Consider the following 23,945-nt stretch of genomic DNA (forward strand, 5'->3'; position numbering starts at 1 on the left):
AAGTAAAAGGCCCCTGTGGGCCAATTTTATTGCTATCAGTGTGTTTGTGTCTGCTGTCCTCAGAGGACGAGAGCAGCGGGTCTATAGGAACAAAAACGCTTCACGGTCTCCAGACTATCCAACTTAAGTGCCATCTTGGGACTCCACGCTGCCAGTAAAACCACAGACCAATAAAAAAAAGTCAGGTAATGAGAGGACATAAAAGAAAACCCAGGACCCTGTTGGCTCTTGAGAGAGCGAGGATTTTGTAAGTGGTCAAGAGTGGCATGACGATTAAGTTTTTCCCCTCTTCACCTCCAGTCATCTTTCCTTTTTTCCCCCTCATTTCCTCCTCACAGGGAGATTGGCAGCCAGTTCAAACCAGATTAAACCAGACCAGTGCCCTTGAAAATCACTTTATTTCAGAGCAAAAAAAAAAGAATATCAGTCTTCCAATGCAATGCCAGAGTATTGTACATCATTACAGAATCAATATTTACAGCTAAAATAAATTACATTAAAAATAATAAATGTTTGAATGTATTATACAGTTAATTAATACAGACACAATGACACCTAAGTTTGTTTCACAGCTCAACGTTTAACTTGCATCACTTAAATGACCCATCCTTAAACCTAATGTAACAGTACAGAGAGACAAAACGGTCTCTTCAGTGGCGAGGGGAATACCAGCCTTCATACAAGCTTCACATTAAGCAGCCAGCAGAAATAAGAACTTAAGAATGGTGAAAAAAGACAGAGGCAGTATGAAAACCAAACAGAATTGCATCTGCAGAGTGACAGTTTAACAAAAAAAGGATTGGTGACCGTGACCAAACCGGCCCAGAGCTGAGCACAACCCAGGAGGAAGGTGAGAGGTTGAGAGTGCAGAGTGGCGAGGAGACATTCATAACCCGGATGTTTGGTTTGCTGTACAGTATAACAAGCTATCAAGAGGCAGACAGAAATGCAATGCGGGCATTTATGGAGAACAACAACGCAAAGAAAGCAGGATGTTGTCTGAACAGATGGCATTCCTTTCTAGTCCCTTTTCCAATCATCTGTAGTGATGAGGGACCATACCTGACACATGAAATCACTTTTCTGTCCGAAAGCCTTTCTGATGATTAAAAGAAGCGACCTTTGACTACACTATGATACCTTGCCTTGTGTTGAACAGTGAAATGTGTTTGCAAAATGTTCCCTATGAACGTCCTCATTCTCGGACAGTGAGAAGACGGCACACAAGGAATCATGGGTGGACATCTGAGTTTCGCTAAATTCGCTAAATGTTAGAGCCCCTTTATACGAGGCTACTGCAGCAGATTCAGACCAGCTAGTTGGCATGGATTCCCTGCCTTTTCCAGTATCTATCTATATGATATAATATGCAGGACCTGGAGTTTCCCTGTGGTCAAGGCAAAGACAGGGCTCTACACATGTTAAGTATCATGGAACGGCACACTCCTTCACAATGACTAGAGGGCTGAGAGTCAGCATTTTTCTCACAAACTGCATTAAAATATCTCCCCAATTCTCCCATGTTCCCTTTTCTGTGGCTTAGTTGTAAACCAGGGATCAAACCAAGCCTTAGTACTGATCTCACTGCACATTTATTTAGAAATACCAATGATAAGATCTGTACTAAGGGCAAGTTGAGGTCAGATCCTTGAGGGTGCACAGGCTGATGCTGAGGAGAGTGGGGGAGGCTGGCTGGCGCCCCCTAGCGGGTGTGTGGAACTGTGTGGAGAGGAGAGGGGACACTAACGATATCGCAGGATCACTGGAACTGAAAAAGAGAACGAATATTTAATGAGTAAGTTCTGCACATTATGTAAATTTAAACTGTGCTTGTGTGTGTGTGTGTGTCTGGTCTAACACTCACCGATGATAATGAGAAGGAGAGCAACGACTACCAAGGCAATAATCATCTTCATCTGTGGAATAAAAACAACACACGTTGAACACCTTCTCATCATACTGGATACCTCTCACTACAACGTTAGATGTAAACACACAAAGAGACACGGTGAAGGTGTCACACACACACACAGAGAAGACAGACAGTCAGCCCACCTTCATGTCTCTCCACCACATCCTCCTGTGCAGCTGTTTGGCTCGGCTACTGAAGGCAGACGCGTTGTCCGATAGGCTCTCTGGAGTATCACATGACCGCAGCACGGACGAGGACACGTGAGGAGGAAAGATCAATTAGAGAAGAGGGGGGGGGGGGGGACATCTGTTAATCACTAAGTAAACAATAAGCTGGCTATTGTTTGGATTTTGATGATGGATAAGGTGACTCAGTTATAAGGTGCTACAGTTTTGCAAGCCTTAGCTCTGCTGGTGAAATCACTCTTAAACATGTCGACTACTGCCATGAAATGTTGAACAACAACGGGATTTATACACGACGGAGCAGAAACACATTTCCTCAAACATCCCTTCTGTCCTTGTCGTGATCTCCCTCTCCAAAATGCTCGCCCACACACCACTCCCCGTCTCTCTGTTTCTTGGATACCATTGTCAACTCAGTGTTTACACATCTTAACAGGATGGTTACAGCTCCCTAGCGTGCGGCGCTGTACTTCTCCGAGCCCCTGTCCCTCTTTAACAGCCTTTGTGTCTGTCATGTGTCTGCGGTTTCCACGTCCATGTGCCTGTTAACGGCCTGTTGGGACTACAAAGAGGAGCGCTCAGACGGGGCTTCTGACAAGAATGCTTGTTAATCTTAAGGAATTTAACAACAGGCTACCTGCACATGGGTCAGAGGACAAACTGCCAATGTGTGTCAATCACAGGATTTTATATTGCTCGCATAAAGACAACACGCCCTGTGTATAGACACGCAGTCAGTCACACACATTGTCCACAGACCCACAAATGCAGCAAAGCTCACATGTACACAAAGACACGTGCAAACACAAATGTGTTCCAGATGTGCGTCATTGTCTTGGTTGGTTGGTCAACATGACAGAGACAGCATTTATACAACATCTGTGTGGATGTCATGATGAGGCCTAATAGACTGGCAAGAGATACGAGCACGTCATCCATAGAGGAGGAGGAGAAAGAGCTGTGCGTGTCTTGTTGAAAGCCTTGCACGTGCGTGTGAAGTTGTGTAACAGAGCGAGCTGAACACGTTTCACACACCTGCTTGGCTTACACAGAGTAACAGAAAAAAAGAACGGGGCTGTGTGAATGACACCTGGTAAAACACTAATCCTGGACATATCATTAACACTATTAAAGTGTACCGAGTGTATTTAAGGTCAAGTACCTACTCTATTTTTAGAATCAAAAATCATTTGGTGGTTCCAGCTTCACAAATGTCAGGATTTGATGATTTCCTTTGTTATGTATGTTAAACTATACTGAATATTTTGGGGTTTTGGACTGTTGGTCAGACAAAACAAGACATTTGAAGATGGACTTTCAAAAGCAGTTTTAACTATTTTCGTCACCCCAGTTGCAAACTGCTTTTTACTTGGTATATTTAACAGACACATGCACTCAGTCAGTACACAAATATTTCATGCAGAGAGTGATTCTCTTGAATTTGGAAATTCTTATTAGCAGAATATTTATAAGCTAACAATATCCTACATTTGCCTCATACGCGGACAGGTCTGAGATCACACCACAGAGTCATACCAAACCCTTCACTGCTTGATTTAAACATACATTCAGGATCATTGGGCCTATTGCACATTTTCCTATTAACATAAGCAAATGCCAAAACAATCCTACAGACAGTGCGGACAGCAATCTTCAGAGCCATGATTGAGAAAGCATTCCTTGTGGAGTTTGAGACAACTTCATTTTACACTATAAATCAACAAAACACATACACTGCACAAGGTGTCCCACTGTGACTCACCCGACTTGTCCTGCAGGTCGTCGAGACGCTCGCCCCTCTCTATCACCTTGGAGATGTTCTCCTGCATCACATCGATCACCTCGTCGACCTGCGACTGCACCCTACGGACACAAGTGGGTGTGAGGCACAGAATCAGAAATAATAGACATGAATCAGAAATGATAACAGGTAGGATTTGTCCAGGATTGATCTTTTGGTGGCAACCCACCACAGCACACTGCACCTGTTTTCCCAACAATATCTTCTTATCTATATCTAGCCTTGTCCAGTTGGCGGGCAATAAAAAGCCCGTCAAAAGGTTCTAAGCCTTACTGTGACCTGTCAGCACCTGCTCAGTACGTGCAGAATCATGCTCAAATCCTAGTCCAGATTACTCATCAGTCACTCTTATTCTATTGTATTTCTTAGCAATACCTCGTGGAGGGATGTGGGGTCAGAGGGAGGGAGGACATTGCCAAATAAATAAAAAAGGTGGAGAGGCTCATAAGTGAGATACAAGACAAAGGAATTTGCTTTCTCTGATCATATTTTCCAGCACCATTACACTGATTGTCTCAGACAAGAGACTGCAGGAAATCATCAGTCTTGGATTTTAGCTTGATTGAAGGCAATTGTATTAAACATGCAAAGCCCATAGCCAGAGTGAATCACACCATCAGGAAACTGAGGGACATAACAAAGCACGAGCTGCAGCAGCACACACGCCAACACGGTTCAGGCAGACACAGAGGTGAAGGCACACAACATTCCTGGAATCTGTAACGATGGCATCTGGTTTCATGTGTGAATCTGGTACAACGACGAGCGGTCAAGTATGAACTGAGCGTGGAGAAACAAGCCTGGGTGCCAGACTGCCTCAACAATGACCTCCTCTGCGCTCTGGTTCTCTCTGGAGGTTAGTGTGGAAACAGACTGCAGAGGGACTGGGACGTTCTGGAAAAGTTACGCAACAACCTGCACATAGCGGCCTCTCTTACACAATCCACTAACAAACCTGCAGCTTCTGGTAAACATGACGACTCACAGTTGCATAACACCCTTGCCAAAACTCAAGAGTGCTGGCAATACCACTCTGACCTCTGGCTTTTAGTTGTAATGAGGAATGTGTTGGTACTTACTGCTTCATTTTATCATTCTGAGGTCCAAATCTGGGTCCTGTGGGCCCCCTCCTGGAAAACAGATGTTAATCAGGCCAAACTTACCAATTTAATCTATAAATTTCCATATTTAACAAATGATTTCGCTGTTGACTTTGTGTACTCTGCATTAACAATCCATATTAGTGTTCTTGCTCTCATCACTCTGCTGTGTAAATTGTATTTTAAATATATTTGATTTATTATTGATCCAACAAGCTCAACGCCTGTATAGAATATATCCTCGCATAAACTCACAGAAAGAAGTCTTCCTCCTCATCAGAGTCCTCCTCCAGTAGATTCCTCTGAAAAAGAGGAAAAGGTCAGATAAAAGTACGCTCTGGATAATGAATAACTACTGTCTCCTAATCAGAGATTATCATACCATTTCCACTGTTTTTAGGGCAAGTCTGGTCCTGATACAGCTTGGGGTTTTGGTAGTGATGGTATCACCCTGCCAACTACACTGTGTCATTGGTTACTTGGTTGTGGACAAAGCCTAACAAGTTTAAAGGGCCACAATTTAGTATTTTAGCACTTCAAATGCTTTCAAATTTGAGTCGGGAACAAGCTCCAGTACCAGCATCTTGTCAGATGAAAGGCCCAAACAGAGTACATTCTTGGCACTCACAGCTAGTGTTGCAGATCCAGAGATACGAAACTCCTCCAGAGGCCAGACAGCTGTTGTACTGATCAATAGATGCTTTTTCGGTCCGTCTTCAGAAGGCAGATTCGGCCAAATACACTGCTATTATAGTGCACTTACATTATGATGTCTTGCTAACAGTAAAACGCTGTTGCTGCTCTGCTGTTCTGCTTGCCAAACCTCAATAAAAAAACTCTACTAAAAAAACTCAACCTCAACATCAAACTCTGACAAGGACAATCAGTTGGCTGGGATGCCGTAGTGGACCTGAACAGATTCAGATTAAAGACTAAAGTGATGTTTCTGGGATCTCAAGGTAGATTATCTCACACTTCCATGATCACAACCATGCAAGCTTCATTAAATTCATACAGGAGGAGAACTGGACCAGGAGGAGACAGTAAGGGCAGATTCACACCTAAAGGTCCAGTTCCTGAATCAAACCAATTTAAGGATGATACCTTCTTTAAATTTTCCAACTGGTCTGGTTTGCTATCATAAAGGCAAACCACAAAGGGTCCAAAAATTGTTAACAAAAGCCATGTGGTGGTAATGGCGTTCACTTATTGGTCATTCAGTCAGTGGGTAAAAAAACAAACCCCTCCAAATACTTATATAGTGCTTTAATGTACTGTTGGCGCAGTTTTTTAAATTTTCACATGACACGGCTCATCAGTTCGCTGGAATTCATTCTTCATTTTATTGCTGAGTATTTTGAATATCTCAGAGATCTTCTGCACTTTCTCTAGTAACTGAGAAAAGTTCTCTTCCGCTCAAATATTCAGGAGGCAGCTCACTTTGTTGTGAGTCCAGGTTTGTCCCCCGCTAGTCGACAATTTGGTAGCTAAGTCACCAAAACAGGAAAACAAAATGTTTTTAAACATTTGAACGGCACATAAAATAGCACGCTTCCTGTTATTGGTTTAAACGGTGTTGAACCACTCCAGAGTTCACCCCAGAGCGATTGTTTGGTCCGGATCAGAGTTCAATCTGGTCCGGTGTTCACACCTGCCCAAACGAACCGCACTAAGAGGGTAAACACTCCGGGTTTCGATGCAACCTGACTAAACAAGGCCACCCTCAGAGTCTGCTTCTCATTGGATGGCAGAGTGAGACAGGAGGACTATATTCACTGCCACTGGGAAAGACAGGTCATCATCATATATTGAAGATCGGCTAAAGATGGCCCGAGAGATTGCATACATACAGTATGTTTTTCCGTGAGTTTAGGAGCAGCACTAATTACTTTTGAATTCCAGTATGCAGACGTAGCTTCGGTTAAATGTCCATTTTTTTCCCAGGCATGGTAATCACCTTCTAACAATCATCCTGTCACGACAGAGGGCCTGTGAAGGGAAAGCCGGGGAGTCCTGTAATGTTGACAGCTGTCAGCCAATTTTGTGCCAATGTAGACATTTTAACATTTTATTTTTTATTGTAAATACACTGTAATCTGCAAAAAATATTAGCCTGGGGGAATGGTGGCCACATGATCATAAATAACTTTATATGTCGAGGCACTAATACTCTCCTTGTGTATATCTTTCTCTCTTTCCACTGTCTGGTATGGGAGACGTAGGGGATACCTGGTAGCTATTATCAGAGGACAGGAGGTAGGGCAGTAAAGGGAATGGAGGGATTTTGTTATGCAAGTCTCCCTGTGAGCTTAGCTTTGATCCCAATTCAACACAATAACAAACAGGTTTGCGCAGAGGAAACAGAGGATTGAATAAAGTGAAGAATCAGAGGTAGGACAGGGAAGGTGGAGGTGGGTGGGAGGGGATGGACTCTTTGATGAGAACCAGACATTTGGCCACAGGAGTATCTTCCCTTAACTCCTTCAAAACACTCTTTCTTGCATTCCTTCACTTTCTCTTCAGTTTTTCCTTTTAATGGACATCTTACAGCAAAATTGGCATTTTATATCAACATCTGTTTTTTACTATACTTTACTATAACTATACTTTTTACTATAACATGCCTAGCTGACAGCTTTCAACCATATCCCGAATATAGCGCGCTGAATCTATATCTAAATCACCAGGAGCTCCCCCTTTTTTTTTTAGTATTATTAATAGTATTATTATTTGATGACAGTGATAAGCAAAAACCCAAACACCCCCAACTCCCTCCGTCTGTGTCTCACCCGCTCGCTGCGAATGGATCCCGTGACCTCGTCGTCATTGAGGTGTCGTTTAAACTTGGGGGGCATGTTGTCTTCAGGCTGCTCCTCCCGATCTGGCTCCCTCTGTAGGACAGGAGGAGAAGAGGATCCGTCAGTTAGGATCTGCGGCACTGTCGGAGAGCTCTTTGAAAACAAGGAACAGTCCTCAACACACTTCCACCAAGCCCCAAAAGTTCCAGATGCTCATAAATGTTACACATGGCGGTCTGCTAAATGAGAGTGCTCTGACATTTGTAGGTGGAAGTGAGTGATTTGACTTGTAGGCATAGCCACAGCCAGGTCCTGCCTTGGAGCAGAACATGGAGAGAGTGGAACCCTAAATTTAAACTGGCTCAGTAACGATTGCATTAATGAGACTGGTTATGGTCAAGCAATCTGAGGGGTCTTCTAGTGCCAAAACTTCCTGTTAAACAGCCTGACTGTATTAGTCACAGAGTTGACTTGGCTTATTTCCTCTGCAATCTAATATTTATTTCTGGAAAATGTTAAGAAAGTGGTTCTTCCATTATATAGGCTGTCGGTGACGTAGTGTTTTATGCCTTGTCAGTAAACAAATTAATAAGAAATATTAATATATCTTATTAAGGTGTCTTAATTCCCAATATTTCTGGGAGCAGGCATTGAGTCTCACTAGCTGTGAAAGGAAATGTCATCATAGCGCTGTGTGCCTTTGGGTGTAGAACTCTTCTATGTCAGATGTGGAAAACATGCTGTTCCTCCAATTATACTTCCTCGAGTCTGTGTTTGTGTGTTCCGTGTTCCAAACACTACAAGTAATAGTGCGACAAAACACAGCGGTGCCTCAATAAAGAGCCTTTGTGCTAAAAAAGAACTAAACAACATGTGATCCTCAGGCACTATACTGTAACCACCGAGGGGAAAACACATTAGTCTCACTCATACACATACAACCTATACCATTGAATCCAGTTCTGTCTGACACTCTGGCTTTCTCAGCAGCGTCCTTTTCTGGCACTGTGGTTGGAAAAAGGCCTTTCAGTGGCCAGGAGAGGAGAAGAACTTTTCCAGTAAACAGAGGAGAAGTGAAGCAGCGGACGGTGCTCTGTCTGAAGCAGCGACAGCGTGAAGAGACACAGAAAGAGAAAGAGGAGAAGCCAAATCTAACATGTCAGGGTCGCAGAAGGAAGACTTGAAGGGTAACTTAATTTTTCCCCCCATGTTTTTGTATCTATGTGACTAATTAGGACAACGTTTATTGAAACAGGTCAGGTATTGAGTGAGCGTGCTGCAGTCAGCAAGTGCGTCCTATCAAAGTGTGTCTACTTAAGTGGTTGTTTTTGCCACTGACAGGCTCAGATTGTTATTATAAGTGTCTGACAACATTGTGGAAAGGAGAGAGACCTTTCTTTAAAAAGTAACATCCTTTCCCACCAGAAACAGTCGCTATATCGCCATTGTCTAAGCCACCAGACTCCCTTGACAAAAATAATAATTTTACCTCTCTGGTCTCCTGCTGACTTGACTGGTTAGTTTGCGGTACTGGATGACTTTGGAGTTTTAACCCTTTAAAACACAGAATCATACAGTAACACAAACAAACTCACTGACTGAGGCAATGGTAGACCAGCAACTCCCGTGTTCTGTGAGGTAAAATTACAGTTTCTGGTTAAACAAAAATGATCTTACTCTTTAAATAAAGGCGTGTCTCTGTAGGGATCCTTTCCACAATAATGTCAGGCACAGGCAATGCTGTCCAAATTAGTTACATAGACACAAAAGCATGGGAAAATAAGGTCCAGGTTGAAAAATACCTAAGTTACCCTTTAAGAAAACTGCTCTATTTCAAAAGAAGACTTTTAAGGGTGCACACCATAACAAATCTGTATTGGATTCATATCAAAGTTGTTATTTACAAATTATAAATACAAATTACAGAATATAATGTCCGGTTTGGACAAAAGACCTGAGGAAATTGCATCATTATAACCACAAGAGACGACTGCAGATTATTAATGATCACAATCAATTTCTGGATTGCAACTTAAAGAATGCCAACACATTGTAATGGCTTTAAGGTCAGAACAAGTAGTATGGACAATAAAACGACAATAAATCTCTGAAGCACAGCTGTTATCAGGAATAGTAAAAATCCCAGCCGCTGACAATTTTAGCTGTTTAATCTGTTGATTAGCCTAATGTTACATTTACGCTAGTACGTCAGACTGTCGTAGTCTACCTTATTACACCACAGTAATTTAAGTGAAAAGTGACGAATGTAAACGCCAGCATAGCTAGCTTACTAACTAACGTTAATTTAGCTAGTTCAGGCAGGCGGCTTCATTGACAAATGTAGCTAACGTTACCCAGCTAAGCTAAGGATGCTAACGTGGCTAGCTACCTGCTTTTCCCCCTCAAGACTCGATGGCCGATGTTGGCGAACACAAACACAGACAGAGACTCGGGTATTAATCCAGGGGTTCCAGCTGGCTTTACGGTGTTGTCACTTTCATTTCAAATGCTGTCCAGACGATGAGACAGGATTATCATTATGGGTGCTAGCGATCGGCCCGTCTTTTCTCCGTCTGAATCAGCTGACCAGGAAATGAACACAAACAGCTGGAGGAGGAGGAGGAGGAGGAGGAGGAGGAGGAGGGGCCGCTGCAGATGTTTGACAGCGTGGGGAAATATTCGACTCAAGTGTAATTATTAATCTTAATGAAGCAAATCTTCCAATTCATCAAAGAATAATAATATAATAATAATAATCCTTATTTGTAGAGCACTTTTCAAAAACAAGTTACAAAGTGCTTTAACAAGTGTAAAGAATAATACAAAAAAGATAAGAGCATGACAATTTAATATAAAATTAGTAAAATACAATAAAATAAAAGGGATAAAATAAAGTCAAATAAGATCGGGAAAAGCTCTCCTAAAAGTATGTTTTAAGAAGGGACTTAAAAGAGTTCACTGACTCAGCCGACCTGATTTCCTCGGGCAGGCTGTTCCAGAGCCTCGGGGCCCTGACAGCAAACGCTCTGTCCCCTTTAGTTTTCAGTCAAGACTCTGGAACAGACAACAGACCTCTGCCCGAGGATCTCAAGGTACGTGCTGGTGTGTATGGGACTAAAAGGTCAGAAATATAACAAGGCGAGAGGCCATGAAGAGCTTTAAAAGTGATCAATAGAATTTTAAAGTCAATTCTAAAACATACTGGGAGCCAGTGTAATGAAGCTAAAATAGGAGTAATGTGGTCATATTTCTTTGTTCTGGTTAAAAGCCTGGCAGCTGAGTTCTGGACAGTCTGGAGTCGATCAATAGATTTTTGGGTTAAACAGGTGAAAAGGCTGTTGCAATAATCCAGGCGTGATGAGATGAAGGCGTGTAAAATGGTCTCGGTGTCCTTAAAAGTTAACATAGATCGAATTTTAGCTATATTTCTAAGTTGATAAAAACATGATTGAACAAGCTTTGTGGTGTGCTGCTCGAAATTTAAATTACTATCAAACCAAACACCAAGGTTCTTTGCCACAGGCTTAATGTGAATTACTAGGGAACCAGCAGATGGCAGTATTTGATTTGCCATCTGCTGGGACCCGATGACCAGGATTTCTGTTTTGTCTGAGTTCAGCTGGAGGAAATTATTTGACATCCATTTTTTCACTTCACAAAGGCAGTTGTTAAGTGAACTCAGCATTCCAGGGTCTGTGGATCTGACGGGCAAGTATATTTGTGTGTCATCAGCATAAATATGAAAAGAAATGCCATGTTTATGGATAATATGTCCAAGGGGAAGCAGATACAAGGAAAACAAAATGGGTCCTAAGACCGACCCCTGAGGCACACCATATTTAACTGGACAGAACTAGGAGACATAGTTGTTTACAGACACGCAAAACTTCCTATTTGACAGGTAGGATGAAAACTATTCTAAGGCAGTACCAGAGATCCCCACCCAGTGCCTCAGTCTGTCTAACATGATGTTGTGATCAATGGTGTCAAAAGCAGCGCTAAGGTCCAGGAGTACAAGGACTGAGCACATACCTTCATCAGCAGACATTAAAAGGTCATTGGTGACTTTAAGCAGGGCAGTCTCAGTGCTGTGGTACTTCCTAAAACCAGACTGAAACTTTTCAAATAATTTGTTATTTTCCAGCACAGTGAGCAGCTGTTTGGACACAATTCTTTCTAGAATCTTTGCAATAAAAGGCAGTTTTGAAATTGGTCTAAAATTATGTGGGAGGGAGGGATCTAAACCAGGTTTCTTTAAAAGTGGGTTCACGCAAGCCGTTTTAAAATAATCAGGGACACAACCAGTAGATAGGGAATATACACATCTCTGGCATTACTCTAAGTGAAAGCATACATATAAATTGAAGTGAACCATATTTCTAGATTTTACAAATTATCATCAGCTGATACAATTAAATTAAGTTTTAAGTTATAAACTAAAATACTAAACAGTATATGAAGTAAATTAAAATTTGCTTCACCTTTGCCAATTACATGAGTACGTGTTATAATATATACCAATACTGTTCATTTTTCTGTAAGTACTTTTACTTTTAGTAGCTGGTAGTCTAATACTTCTGTAATTTTACTTTAGGACTTTTGGACTTGTGCTGTATTTTTACGCTGTCGTACGTGGTTTTACTTTAGTTTTACTCAAATATCGGTTGAGTACTTCATCCACCACTGACTGTTATAACCGCACATGTCTGCCTCACCTGTAGATGGCAGCAGTGCAGCTGACATGTGCCTAACGTGACGAGAAGAAGATGAACTTCAGCCGGAAAAGAGTGAGAGCGTAGTTGGTAAGCTGTTTGTTTATCAAGCTGCTTTTACAGATACTGTAATATTATTACGTTTTCCTGAATCACTGTAGTAGTTTTTTAAAGCAGAATGAGTTTCTGTAGCTGCAGGTATTTAAAACCAGGCTCTGTGTTTGTTGCTGTTTCTCCAGAGCTGCTCACAGTCCTCACAGAGACATGCAGAGTGCTGGAGGCAGCGCGGATCAGCCTCATCCTCTGTTTGGAGGAGCGCTGTCAGCTGTCATCCCCCACAGCGCCACAGACACCAGCGAGCTGAGGGAGATCCCGGACAACCAGGAGGTGTTTGCCCATGCACACACCGACCAGAGCCTGATCGTGGAGTTGGTGGAGTATCAGGGTCAGGTGGCAGACCAAGACGCCGCCAGGTATCACTTTGAAGACATCGCAGGCAGTAACAAAGCTCTAGAGCCAGGTGCTTTTGAAGTGGCCAGCGTTGTGCCCCTGCCCAAATCTGAGCTGTCCCTGTCAGAGTGCAGCTCTGCCTGGATGCTGACTGGGACACAGTGTGTATCCAAATTCAACGAAGAAGCGAGGAATACAGTGACCCTTCACCTGGGTCTGTTCCGGCTGCCACAGTTCTCCACAGATGTCCTGATAAGCTTCAATGATCCGCAGAACATCAGCCCTGACAGCAGCAGTGCTGCTTCAGTGGGGACACACAGAGGGCCATGGACGGTGAAGGACTTCCAGCGCTTGTTGCAGACCCTGACTCTGCACAACCCGGGGCTGTTTGGCTAGAACAACTGCGTGGGACCTCACCTGATTACAGATTTAGTCCCAGGCACATTAAAACATGTTAAGCCTGTGTTTGGTGGGGGACACCATGAGAAGCTATCCCGCACCATGCTTTGGGCCCACAAGTTTTAGAAGTAATTCTCTTGAGCAGTGGTCCAATCCCTGCTATACGACATAGGAATACATGTTCTGTTCTGCCTTTGATTTTGTTCTGAAACCTATCTCATGATATAAAGATAGTTTTGTCATAATAAATGTGTTGGAAGAATTTGGTCTATTTTATTATTTTTGGATCACCTGATTTAGATTTATTTGTAGGTTAAAGATGAGATCTACAGTAACTCACAGATCAGATTAATATAAACACATTGATGTTATTTTTAAGCCATTTCTGATTTATGGGAAGTTATAAAAATGTCATAGTTTCGGCTCCTCTGTTTCCCACCAAATTCTCCTTTGCCCATCCTCGTCAGTTCTCCTACTCGCTCAAAGCTCCTTTCTCACTTATGCCTCTCTTCCTTTATTTCACTCCAAAATACTGCCACCATCATTAAGTGTGTTTTTATGTTTAGACATGTAGATACAAACAGGGAACAGAGAGTAGACCCTTTCCAGTATCTGTAACGTGCAAACCTACCTTTCCAGGCCACTAAATATTCACTTAATAACACGTGTGCTCCACTGCTCTAATCTCTATATTTTTCACAGTATGGCAGCATTGAAAACACAAAAGTAATGGCAACGGTCAAAGTAGAAGTCAGGAGGTTAAAGGTGAGATTCCAAACACAAACTCCATCTGGAAAGGTTAAAATGCAGCTAATATTCAGAGAGCCCTCCGTGTCATCAGTGGGACTTGAGGTTGGTCATAAACTGTGAAAATTGAGAGGACGAGTTCCAGCAGGAATATGTATTAGGACAACTCTTTCCATCATTCACTGCAGTGGCCTCATCGTGGAATTATCCATTAGTGTGAACCTTGAAAAACCTTGGAAAGACTTCATTCAAGGGTGAGTTTGGTGAAACAAAATTTATGAAATGGAAATTGATCCTCATTAATTGTTGCTTTGAAAGTGAAACCAGCCCTTTTAGATTTGTAAGTTTTAGGTCATATAGTATGTAATAGAAGCACATTTTTCCTCAGTTACATGTGCTGTTTTTTGAAGAATACTGGTTGCTGTTAAATAAAACTCATCACAGCGAGGGAATTCAGGTAAGTCTTACATAACACGGGAACAAAGGAAGTACAGTCAGTCTCCCCAAAGCCACATCAAACCCTTCTCATCCTCCGGTGCAATCATGTTAGATTAAGATCTCATAAAGCCGGGCACCCTTTCCTCTCAGTGATCCCGGCGTAGCACATCCCTTCATTAACCACAGTAACACAACAGAAAGCATCCTTCTAACTACCTTGGATAAACTTGCCGTTATTGGTCCCCATTGCAATAAAGTCTGAAAACATCCTGTCTTTTAGACCTGATAAGGGTTTTGGATCATGACTTAAAGTTCAGGAGACACTTTTGAGACATTACAGACTTAAAGCTTTTTCCAGGTCCTGAAAACAACCTATTACAGAATGGCTACAGGGTTACTATAGTGCAGAGGTCTAAAACCGTTTGGCTCGTGATACTTGTAATATGCAGTGTGGTTAACAAAAGAATAATTGTCTCTTTCTAGGTTGTTTCATTTTCTGTAGAGGCAGCTGTAAAAATATTCATTTTAAGACATTATGTTTTTCCTATTCCATTATTATTTTATGGCCCTCCAACATTTTACACAAACATCTTGGATGCCCACATATTCAGGCCAAGGGGGAATTACTTAGAAGAAAGCAGCTAACTTAGGCAACTATTTGCCTGAGGTTTGCTGGGTCCAAAACCCAAAACTGTAATAGATGGACTCCAAACATTAATTATGTAATTGCATGGTACCAGTGACAGACCTCTTGTGAGATGGAAAAAATCCTAAATAAAGTCTTCTTGTGTATGGTTCAAGATTGATAGAATTTATTCTCATTCTCTCCTCTGCAAAACGCTTCAGTGCCACAGTGAACACAATAAGAACAGATACCATAAAAAAAAACAAGTACATCTTTTAAATTCTCAGAAATACATACTGTAACTGGCAGTAGCTTGGAGGTCCCCCTGAATGCTACAGCACTGACAGTGTGTTGAGTTTGAGCCACAGAGGAAAAAGGAGGGGCACACAGCAGTGTCTTTGACCTCTAGTGAACTGAAGTCTGGCACACATCTTCCACGTTCTGTTAAAAAAAACTTGGCTGACAAGTGAACTGAAGTCTCTCTGATGAAGACAAATGCAGCTTTCCTGTTCCTTCTCACAACAACTTGCTACTTCCTGGCAAGTCCCCAAACAAAACTATAGGGCTAAGCAAACAAAGTGATCCAGTCATTTCACAACCTACAGCACCTTCTTTTACTGGCCAAGTATTGTTTCCAACAACCAGGTGCAAAGGTTTTCTTGTACATGATTGGAAAAGCTCCATATAATATAAATAACTGAGGAAAATAGTAATTTTAAGAAAAAGTGTTGTTAAATCTGTGTTGAATTAGTTGTTTCTGCTGTCTTCATCGTCTCACTCAGAGGATGAGTTGGTTAATGTGTGACATTTTCGGTACATCTGGGAGGCATCTGTCACAGGTGTATGCATAGTTCCTGCTCAACTTCCAGCTCCAGGGTCCCCAAACTCCCGTATTATCCCCCTCTCCACCTCATCCTCCTCTTCCTTCTTCAGAGACCACCTCCTCCCACCCGGGGGGGGGGGGGGGGGTGGACTCCAGCCTGAACATCCTCTCCTTCGCTCGCCAACTCCAGGATCCAGTCTCGGCCACAGAGCGGTCTGCTGCTCTCATCAGGATCCTGGAGCTCCTCTTTAAGTAATTTATGCTCTTCTCCAAGACTATCTTTCTCAGACCTTGGAAGCAAAAACTCAAAAGGTTGTCTTTTAGTATCCACTGTGGAACAATGAAATGAAAAGAAGGCTTGCAACAATTTCCGCTATCTTTCCATATTAGTTACTGAAACTCCCCATCTAACCACTGACGCATAGAAATCTTCACAAAGAAAAATGAACAAACATTTATTCAAAATAAGGTAAAACCAATATAATTCTGCACATTTTCCATTGCAGAAATACACATTGTGATCATCTGTTATCTACAAAACTTTTCTGACACAACAATAAAACAATGTGCAATAAGGAGCAAAATGTATCAAACCTCAAGTCATCAGATTTCACAATGCAGAGGTATCTTCTGATGACTTGAGGTTTGATACATTTTGCTCCAGATTTAGAACCTGACTCTTTAATCCTCCTGCTTCTTCTTCTTGCTCTGTGGGGAGGTATTGTTGGTTTGAGAGAAGTGCTCAGACATGGCAGCAAGCGCCCGGTAGCGATGAGAGATAGAATTCTTCACTTGTTTGGGCAGTTCAGCATAGCTGCAGATGAGAAGGAAGTAGGTAACAGTCAGTCTGGATATGTTGCTACACACAGCAAAAGGTGAAAGAGATCATCATAAGCAGGCATTTCTTAATCTCATTTCTGTTATCCTCTGGCTCTCCCTTGTGGTATGAACAAGAAATTTCAAGCAGTCCTTGCTTACGTTTTGTCATATCCGTCTGGTTGGAAACATGGATCCCAACCAAAGTCTCGAGGTCCCCTGGGTTCCACAATGTGTCCCTAAAAATATGAAGATATTAGAGTGAAGAGAAGATACACACACACACACACACACACACACACACACACACACACACACACACACACACACACACACACACACACACACACACACACACACACACACACACACACACGCCGTTATAAGAGACATTCTGACCTCTGTTTTCCCTCTGAAGAGCTGGACTGGTTCATCTTTCCCAGCAGAGAAAGCAAAAGTACAGAGAGCCCACGCTGATTTATCTTCAAACCCAGCTAGGAGTTTGTACAAGCCTACAACAAACATTTAACAAGGTTAGAGATGCTCATACAGCTCACTGACACTTTTTCAATCCAGCTCTAAATATCTCTGTCAAAATATCTCAGCAGTGTTTCATCTGCTACCATACTTACCTTCTGGCTTGAGTTTGTCCAGGAACCATTTTCTACAGAAAGTAGAAAAGTTTAGTTGTAATTATTCCTGTTCGTTACTGCTATTACTGATAAAATGGGATGTGAAAGTTGTATTACTAACATGTAAGGACCAGGCAGGCCTCCCAAAGCCTTGAAACACAGACAGGTGTCCTCCACTATGACGGGCCCATCAATCTGAAGGTGAAAAACAAACAATACATCAGTTTCAATCATTCAACAGACATGTCTCAGCTGAATGTGCCTGACTCCACCTGCAGGTGGATCACTGACTTCCTCACGGACAGGAAGCAGCACGTGAAGCTGGGAAAACATGTCTCTGACTCCAGGACCATCAGCACCGGTTCCCCTCAAGGCTGCGTTCCCCCCCCCCCCCTTCTCTACTCCCTGTACACCAACAGCTGCACCTCCAGTCACCAGTCTGTCAAGCTCCTGAAGTTTGCGGACGACACCACCCTCACTGGGCTCATCTCAGGTGGGGACGAGTCTGCCTACAGGTGGGAGATCGACCATCTGTTGACCTGGTGCGGCCAGAAAAGTCTGGAGCTCAACGCTCTGAAGACAGTGGAGATGGTTGTGGACTTCAGAAAGAGCCCAGCCCCACCCTCCCCCATCATCCTGTGTGACTCCTCGGTCACCACTGTAGACTCCTTCCGCCTCCTGGGCACCATCATCTCCCAGGACTTCAACTGGGAGCTCAACATCACCTCCCTCACCAAGGCCCAGTAGAGGATGTACTTCCTGCGGCAGCTGAAGATGTTCAGCCTGCCAAAGACAATGACGATGCACTTCTACACCGCCATCATTGAGTCCATCCTCACCTCCTCCATCACCATCTGGTACGCTGCTGCCACTGCCAGGAACAAGGGCAGGCTGCAGCGCATCATTCGCTCTGCAGAGAAGGTGATTGGCTGCAATCTTCCGTCTCTTCAGGACCTGCACTCCTTGAGGACTCTGAGGCGAGCAGGAAAGATTGCAGCTGACCCCTCCCACCCCGAACACAAACTGTTTCAGACTCTCCCCTCTGGCAGGAGGCTGCGGTCCACCAGGACCAAAACCTCTCGCCACAAAAACAGTTTCTTCCCATCTGCAACTAGCCTCATTAACAAGGCCCGGGTCCCCCACTGACACTCCCCCCTTGCAAACGATTCAAATGTCACCTGCACATGTAAATACCGTTCCATCTTGTGTCGGGCTCAGACCTGGCACGTCGCACATATTTGTTGTTGATTGTTGATCTTTGTTGTTGTATATTTTTATGTTGTCAGGTTATATATTTATATGTACACAATATTCCCGTCCGTTACGTTACTTCTGCACGGCACAGACCCAGAATAATGCACATGTATATCTGCAACGTTGTTCTTCAATTCCACATTTATATATTTCCACATTTATTTATGTTTACTGTATGTTTGTCTATGTGTAGCACCTTATCACCACAGCAAATTCCTCATATGTGTGAAACACTACTTAGCAATAAAGCTCTGATGTACATACAGAACTTCTACTTGCATGACAGTATAGTTATGTACCTGCCGTGCAGCCTCCTTACACTTCTGTATGGAAATCTCATCTGGCTCTCCTTGGTATTCAGGCACTGTAAAGAAATAAAGAAATACTCAGATGAGCAATGATTACATGAAACCATTTGTTCTAATGGTGGTAACTTTTTTTTATACTCACGGTCAATCTTTTTCGACACTAGCTTGTAGGGAAATTTATCTCCCAGGATCTGAACGACCTGATGGATGTGATCAAAAAGAGAGTTAAGAATTAAATCTAGCAGGACTGGATTAAATTACAGCTCCCGCTCACTGCCTATATTTAGAAAGTACAGTTTGGAACAGCATAAGTGTACAAGTATCCTGTCTGAAACGGTTCAGACAAGACAGCAACACCGTAAGCATAGCCTCGGTCTCAGGCATGAAATGTTTGACTCTTACCTCTTCGAGTTTTTTTGCGTTTCCAGTGACGAAGACCACAGACCTTCCAGCAGGGACAGCCATGATGAATGACACCCGGAGAACTAACAATATCGGAACGAACACTTCCGGCTCAGCAACGGCCAATAAAATCAGCAGGGGTAGCCTCAGCGAATCACCGGGCAGTTTGTAGCTCCGCCCTCATGTAAACTCTCTAATCAGCGAGCGGTCCTGCTTACAATGTCGTCCGGCTTGAAAGATCTGAGGTGCCATGTGGAGAAGTGGCTGTCAACAGACTCTGTCACGGTAAACTGAAGCGTTTCGGGGCCTTGTAACCACTGCAGCCGACGATGAGTCTTTTGCCCCGCACTGCCGAGGAGTTCAGCTCCGCAGAGTACTGGGAGAGGTTTTTTAAGAAACGCGGAGAAAAGGCTTTTGAGTGGTATGGAGACTACACCAAACTCTGCGGCGTGCTGCATAAATACATCAAAGTCCAAGACAAGGTGAGATGATTTGATGAACAGTGTCACTACTGACGTTATGCATTTCCTTACAGCATAAACAATATGTGTTGGTATTTGTCACGTCCTGTTAAAATGTGTGTGTGTGTGTGTGTGTGTGTGTGTGTGTGTGTGTGTGTGTGTGTCAGTGAATCAAGCACTTGAAAACTAATGTCACATCTGATTCTTTGTCCACTTAGTGTCGTTTTTATAATAATACACTTCCTGTCTGAAGAACTAGAATTAGCAGTACCACAGTCAATGTCAGAATACTCCATTACAAGAAAAAGTCCTGCATTCAAGATCTTAATTAAATAAAAGTACAGTGTATCAGCATACAAAAGTAGGCATTGTGGAAAAACAAATTGCCCCTGTAAGTGTTTATATTATTATTGTTATTGTTTATATTATTGGGTAGCTAATACTTAATTAACATGTATGTAGCATTTTACTATTTTAGATGTTCAAGGTGAAGCCATTTTTTTCTACTTCGTGAACTGTTGGGGAGTTAAATCTAGAAAAATACAGCATATTTTAGAAGTACATCGTGTGTTTTGCATATTACATTTTAGCTGCAATGTAACCAGCAACTATAGCTGTAAATAACATGGAGTGAAAAGTCCAATATTCTCCAATCATATATACCAGACTAGAAGTATAATGTAGCATAAAGTGGAAATACTCGCATAAATTACATCTAAACTGTATTAACAGTACTTAAGTAAAGCTGCCTACTTACAGACTTACTACGCTTACCACTGCCAGTGATAATAACATATAAATTAACAGTGTTTTGTATTACTTTCCTTCAGGTGTTGGTGGTCGGTTGTGGTAACTCTGAGCTGAGTGAACAGCTGTATGATGTTGGTTACAAACATCTAACTAATATTGACATCAGTGAGACAGTTGTGACCCATATGAACCAGCGAAACGCTGAGCGCCGGCCGGGGCTGACCTTCCAGCAGGTGGATGCTACACAAACCCCGTATGAGGATGCCAGCTACCAGGCTGCTCTGGACAAGGGCACGCTGGATGCCATGGCATCAGAAGAAGAAGGAGCACTGGCCAGGAACATGCTCACTGAGGTGAGAAACCAATGATTCAGAGTATAGACCATATGCTTTTTCCTCAATTGGTGGACTCATCAACATATGTCTCTGCATTCTCGTCACAGCAGTTCTCTTGTGTCTACAGGTGGGCCGTGTGCTAAGTGTCGGCGGCCGGTATGTCTGTGTGACGTTGGCTCAGGAGAGCGTGATCAAGTTGGCTGTAGAGCAGTTTGTTCAGCTGGGGTGGGCGGTGAGGCTCCACTGTCTGCAGGAGGAAAGTGGGAACGAAGAGGACTCCTTTGCTCTTCCTGTCTTTGTTCTGGTTTGCACCAAGTTTCGTCAGCCTATGCCCACGCCTATTCTGGAGATGTGTCTTGGGGAAGATGGAGCCCCTGCTCGTCTCACACAGGTAGCAGAGTTGCTGTCGGCAGTGAGGGAGCGTCAGGCATACTCTGTCTTGAAAAAGAGGCTCCGTACAGGCACAGGCGCCAGCTCGAACGTCTCACTCACTCTCTGCCACTCCAAGACGGGCCTTCCCAGATACACTCTCACAATACAAGATTGTCCCCCGGGTGCCAAGGTGCCAAGATCTAACCATTTTGCCATTTTTATTGGTGAGCTGTCCTGTTATCTCATCAGGTTTTTGGGTTTCTGTGTAATCACACTTGTTGTATTTTGTTCTTGTTTGATATTTTGCCCCCTTTGCTTATCCTGTCAGTGCCTCAAGGCAGTGAGACAGCTTGGCTCTACAGCTCCAGTGAGGGGCGAAGGCAGCTGGCAGCCAGTGCTAACTTTCGGCGCCTGGTTATTGTGGCAATGCACAGGAATCAGGAGTACACAGACATGCAGGCTGTCCAGTCAGAACTCTCACCAATGGTGATGGACCTGGCTCCCCCGGGTATGCCATCCAACCAGCAGGTAAACTGACGCACATATTCTTTTTGCAAATGCTGTTTTCTACCATCAAACATTTGATGTCACAAAAATGTACATCACTAATCATTTGAGCACTCTGTCCCCATTCAGGTGCCGTTTCTGTCAGTTGGAGGTGACCTGGGTTGGCGAGAGGAGGTCAGCAGGGGGGTGAGCGAGCTGAGCGGGGAGTACTGTGTCGAGAATGTCAAAGGAGAAGATGGAGAACTGTATCGAAGACTTGTTTTCCTGTCTAATGCTGCCCTTGTCCAATCAGAGAGCCGACTTGTCCCTTCAAATACTGGTCCGTCCTTTGTCCTTGTTCACCGTAATTTGTTATGCTCTCTTTTTCTTTATTATAAATAATATATTAACCAGTTAGGCAAGACAAATAATGCATATAAATACAGTCACCCATCAAACAAAGAAGTCAACAAAAAGCAGAAAACAGAAAGAATTACAAAAATATTACAGTAGTTTTATATGGAGTATAGTATTATAATATTATTATGTTTTATATGTAGATCGGTGAGGTTAATGAATATTTATGCACCTGCAGCATCAAGTCACAAGAAAAAAAACAAAAAGAAGATCAAGACTACACCTGCTCCAACAACATCCTCAGCCTCTCTGTCAGTGGACAGTGGCTTCCTCTGCTGTGCTCACCATGAAGTTATGGTGGCTGCCCTTGCCATGCTTGGGGTGGGCACGCCACAGAACAAAGGTCAGTACACACCTCCTGTTTTGTATTTTGTATTATTGGTGTGGTAGAGGAGGATGGCAGGAGGAAATGTGACTAAACAGCCACAGCGATCCAGCGTCTTCATTAAATACCACACTTGATTGAGCTTTACCTGGGACTTTTTCATCCCTTCTGTTTTCCTCCTTAGATGTCCCAGTGTCAGTGCTCCTGGTGGGGCTTGGTGGAGGAGGTCTGCCTCAGTTTTTACGGGACTTTGTGCCCAATGTTACTGTGGAGGTTGTAGAACTAGACCCTGTTGTGATGGAAGTGGCGAAGCAATGGTTCGGGTTCCGACCAGACGATCATTTGACTGTCACTCTTGGAGATGGACTTGAACACATCTGTACCCTGGAAAAAGAAGGTTAGTGAAGGAGGAGTCCAAGAGAGGGCAGTTAAAGTTAAGGCCACACCAGTGTATATATTAACAATACTAATTGACAATGGCTATTTTTTTCCCCTCTGTAGGTGTTCGTTTGTTTGACGCCATCATGTTTGATGTAGACAATAAAGACAGTACGGTGGGTATGAGCTGTCCTCCTGCTGCCTTTGTGGAAACCTCAGTCCTGCAGAAAGTCTTCAGCCTCCTAACCCCCAGAGGTACAGTATTTTTAACGATTTAATTATCTCCATCTGCTGGAATCATGTTTTCTGTGAAACAATGACAATAAATGTGTTGGTATTGCCCTTTTAAAAAAAGTTTTATGAAAAACAATTATAAAATCTGTGTTTTTGTCATGTTATTACACATGTAAGAAGTCTTCTTTTTTGTTTGATATTATTTCATAATAGTGTGTTTCATCTACATGAAATCCTCTTTCCATCTCTCCCTGCCATTGGACCAGGTGTATTCATACTGAACCTTGTGTGCCGTGACTCGGCCCTGAGGAAAAGCGTGTCGGAGCGTGTGAGCGCTGTGTTTCCCACCATCCTCTCTAGAAAGATTGAAGGGGAGGTCAACGAAGTCCTTCTGTGCTCTCGGGGAGAAAATGAGACATTGGACGCTGCTTGCATCCTTCTGTCCCTGAACCAAGCCGCTAAGAGTCTGCAGAGCGCGCTGTGCTCAAACAGGACTGGAAACAACAGCAGCCCACATATAGACATTGCAGAGCTGTTAAAAGACCTGAAAGTAGAGTAAAGTTTGTTTGTGACCGGGGGGGGGGGGGGGATTTAATCATGTGGTGAGACTGCTGAGAGACAACATGGTGAAGATACTGAAATATGAGAATAAGTGCTTTACTCTGCCATTCAGTGCAAGTATAATGATGTATAACAAGTAAACAACATTTTATCTTTACATCTTAATGTGGTGGAAGTGAATTCCTAGTGGTGTTTATTTGAACTTTCATTATTATTACTGCATT

At 43.0% G+C, this 23,945-nt stretch overlaps 4 protein-coding genes across 5 annotated transcripts; 2 read left to right on the forward strand and 2 right to left on the reverse strand.

Annotated features, from left to right (window-relative positions):
* Positions 1–379: 379 nt before the first annotated feature.
* On the reverse strand, positions 380–10,399 carry vamp4 (vesicle-associated membrane protein 4). Of its 2 annotated transcripts, XM_038716409.1 has the most exons (9): positions 10,186–10,399; positions 8,745–8,893; positions 7,788–7,889; positions 5,254–5,300; positions 4,978–5,028; positions 3,860–3,960; positions 2,056–2,135; positions 1,865–1,916; positions 380–1,768 (listed from the first exon to the last, which is right to left on the reverse strand). In XM_038716409.1, exons 2-9 carry the CDS (start codon positions 8,745–8,747, stop codon positions 1,743–1,745), a joined length of 462 nt encoding a protein of 153 aa, XP_038572337.1. In that variant the 5' UTR covers positions 8,748–8,893; positions 10,186–10,399; the 3' UTR covers positions 380–1,742. The 2 variants fall into 2 exon arrangements, with proteins under 2 accessions (XP_038572337.1, XP_038572338.1); XM_038716410.1 differs by lacking the exon at positions 8,745–8,893 and having other exon boundaries at positions 10,186–10,398.
* Positions 10,400–12,517: 2,118 nt separating this feature from the next.
* rangrf (RAN guanine nucleotide release factor) lies at positions 12,518–13,619 on the forward strand. The gene is made up of 2 exons (XM_038716408.1): positions 12,518–12,598; positions 12,748–13,619. Exon 2 carries the CDS (start codon positions 12,773–12,775, stop codon positions 13,352–13,354), a length of 582 nt encoding a protein of 193 aa, XP_038572336.1. The 5' UTR covers positions 12,518–12,598; positions 12,748–12,772; the 3' UTR covers positions 13,355–13,619.
* A 1,713-nt stretch (positions 13,620–15,332) lies between these two features.
* Positions 15,333–19,495, reverse strand: itpa (inosine triphosphatase (nucleoside triphosphate pyrophosphatase)). The gene is made up of 8 exons (XM_038716411.1): positions 19,403–19,495; positions 19,143–19,200; positions 18,992–19,056; positions 17,560–17,633; positions 17,439–17,470; positions 17,206–17,318; positions 16,969–17,045; positions 15,333–16,804 (listed from the first exon to the last, which is right to left on the reverse strand). The coding sequence occupies exons 1-8, from the start codon at positions 19,463–19,465 to the stop codon at positions 16,672–16,674; spliced, it is 615 nt and encodes a 204-aa protein (XP_038572339.1). The 5' UTR covers positions 19,466–19,495; the 3' UTR covers positions 15,333–16,671.
* A 123-nt stretch (positions 19,496–19,618) lies between these two features.
* Positions 19,619–23,886, forward strand: mettl13 (methyltransferase like 13). Its single transcript, XM_038716416.1, has 9 exons — positions 19,619–19,884; positions 20,694–20,966; positions 21,076–21,544; positions 21,649–21,848; positions 21,957–22,146; positions 22,402–22,566; positions 22,733–22,945; positions 23,050–23,181; positions 23,427–23,886. Exons 1-9 carry the CDS (start codon positions 19,732–19,734, stop codon positions 23,717–23,719), a joined length of 2,088 nt encoding a protein of 695 aa, XP_038572344.1. The 5' UTR covers positions 19,619–19,731; the 3' UTR covers positions 23,720–23,886.
* Positions 23,887–23,945: the final 59 nt, after the last annotated feature.

The sequence above is a fragment of the Micropterus salmoides genome, unplaced genomic scaffold (assembly GCF_014851395.1).
Source record: "Micropterus salmoides isolate LMB-PRFRI ecotype aquatic unplaced genomic scaffold, ASM1485139v1 Ms_hic_scaffold_13, whole genome shotgun sequence".
NCBI classification, from domain to species: domain Eukaryota; kingdom Metazoa; phylum Chordata; class Actinopteri; order Centrarchiformes; family Centrarchidae; genus Micropterus; species Micropterus salmoides.